Source organism: Penaeus japonicus, unplaced genomic scaffold (genome assembly GCF_977035675.1).
Source record: "Penaeus japonicus unplaced genomic scaffold, GWHDUDI00000001_assembly GWHDUDI00000038, whole genome shotgun sequence".
In the NCBI taxonomy this organism is placed as follows: Eukaryota; Metazoa; Arthropoda; class Malacostraca; order Decapoda; family Penaeidae; genus Penaeus; species Penaeus japonicus.
In genome coordinates, this window is record NW_028234440.1 from 7,332,367 (window position 1) to 7,333,691 (window position 1,325).

Here is a 1,325-nt window from a genome sequence, read left to right on the forward strand (position 1 = left end):
AATAGCGGAACCACGACCCGGTTCCGCCGACCACCGACCAGCCATCGTCACCTCCTTCCACTACCTCGTCCAAGGTCGTTTTCTCTCTCCTTCAACCTTAGCTACCCCCTGCAACCCCTTAATTAAAGAGTCGAATAAACCGAAACCCGAATCTTGACCCAAATCCTTAAGTCCGTCGCTGTCACGAGGATAACAGTGAGACGTTATCTACGGAGATCATGCAGGGACTGTCATGCACAGGTCGGTGGTCGAGTGAACGTTCAGGTACAGCCATATGATAATGTGTGTGTGTATATATATATATATATATATATATATATATATATATATATATATATATATATATATATATACATATGTGTGTGTGTGTGTGTGTGTGCATACACATACATACATATATATATATATATATATATATATATATATATATATATATATATATATATATATATATATACATATATATGTCGTGTGGTCTATTGGATTAACGGCCGGTCTTCAATCTGACGGCTCAGGTTCGAATCCCGTCAGGGAGGTAAAATTAGTATACATATTATGTATATATATATATATATATATATATATATATATATATATATATATATATATATATATATATATATATGTATGTATATATGTATGTATGCATTTGTATGTATACACACACACACATGTGTGTGTGTGTGTGTATATATATATATATATATATATATATATATATATATATATATATATATATATATATATATATATATATATATATATATATAAATGATTTGCATGCGAGCATTTCTTTTATCAAGAGAAATCACGTCAAAGGAAAAGAAAAGTGACATAGTTATCATAGCAAAGTTTTTATCAAAAATAACAACACACTGTGTTCTTGCTCTTTCGAGGCGGTCGATTCCGAGTCTTATTCTGCAGAAGGCCCCGCTGGCAGACCCGGCGGCGGCGCTACACGAGGGTCACAGGAACCACGGTACACGCCTGAGGTCCTCCGGCAGAGTCCTTCAGCTTGAACGTCACGACAGTCGACAGCTGAAAGCACCAAGAGTCACTTCAGTCAGGGACACGCACCTCAGTCAAGGACACAAGGTTGGGATATATTCCCTCCATCACTCACTCCCTCTCGCCCTCCTTCCCTCCCTCTCACACTCCCTTCATCCTCTCCCTCTCTCTCTCTCTCTCTACCCACCCCTCTCCCTCCCTCCCCCGTGGCACTCACCGCCGGGTACTCGCTGAGAATGGCCACCGGCATGTTCCAGTCGACGCGACTCCCGGCGCTGAAAGGACACGGGTTGGCGCCCCCTTCCAGCTGCTTGCAT

General features: G+C 40.5%; 1 protein-coding gene across 1 annotated transcript in view; it reads right to left on the bottom strand.

Moving 5' to 3' along the window:
* Positions 1 to 821: 821 nt before the first annotated feature.
* The window catches only part of LOC122244050 (NPC intracellular cholesterol transporter 2-like), a 1,088-nt gene continuing 584 nt past the window's right edge, over positions 822 to 1,325 (bottom strand). The window contains exons 3-4 of the mRNA XM_043001843.2: positions 1,226 to 1,325; positions 822 to 1,038 (exon numbers count right to left, since the gene is read on the bottom strand). The exon at positions 1,226 to 1,325 is cut by the window's right edge and continues 85 nt beyond it. Coding sequence (XP_042857777.2) covers positions 955 to 1,038; positions 1,226 to 1,325 — 184 coding nt within the window. The 3' untranslated portion in view covers positions 822 to 954. The remainder of the gene's footprint in view (positions 1,039 to 1,225) is intronic.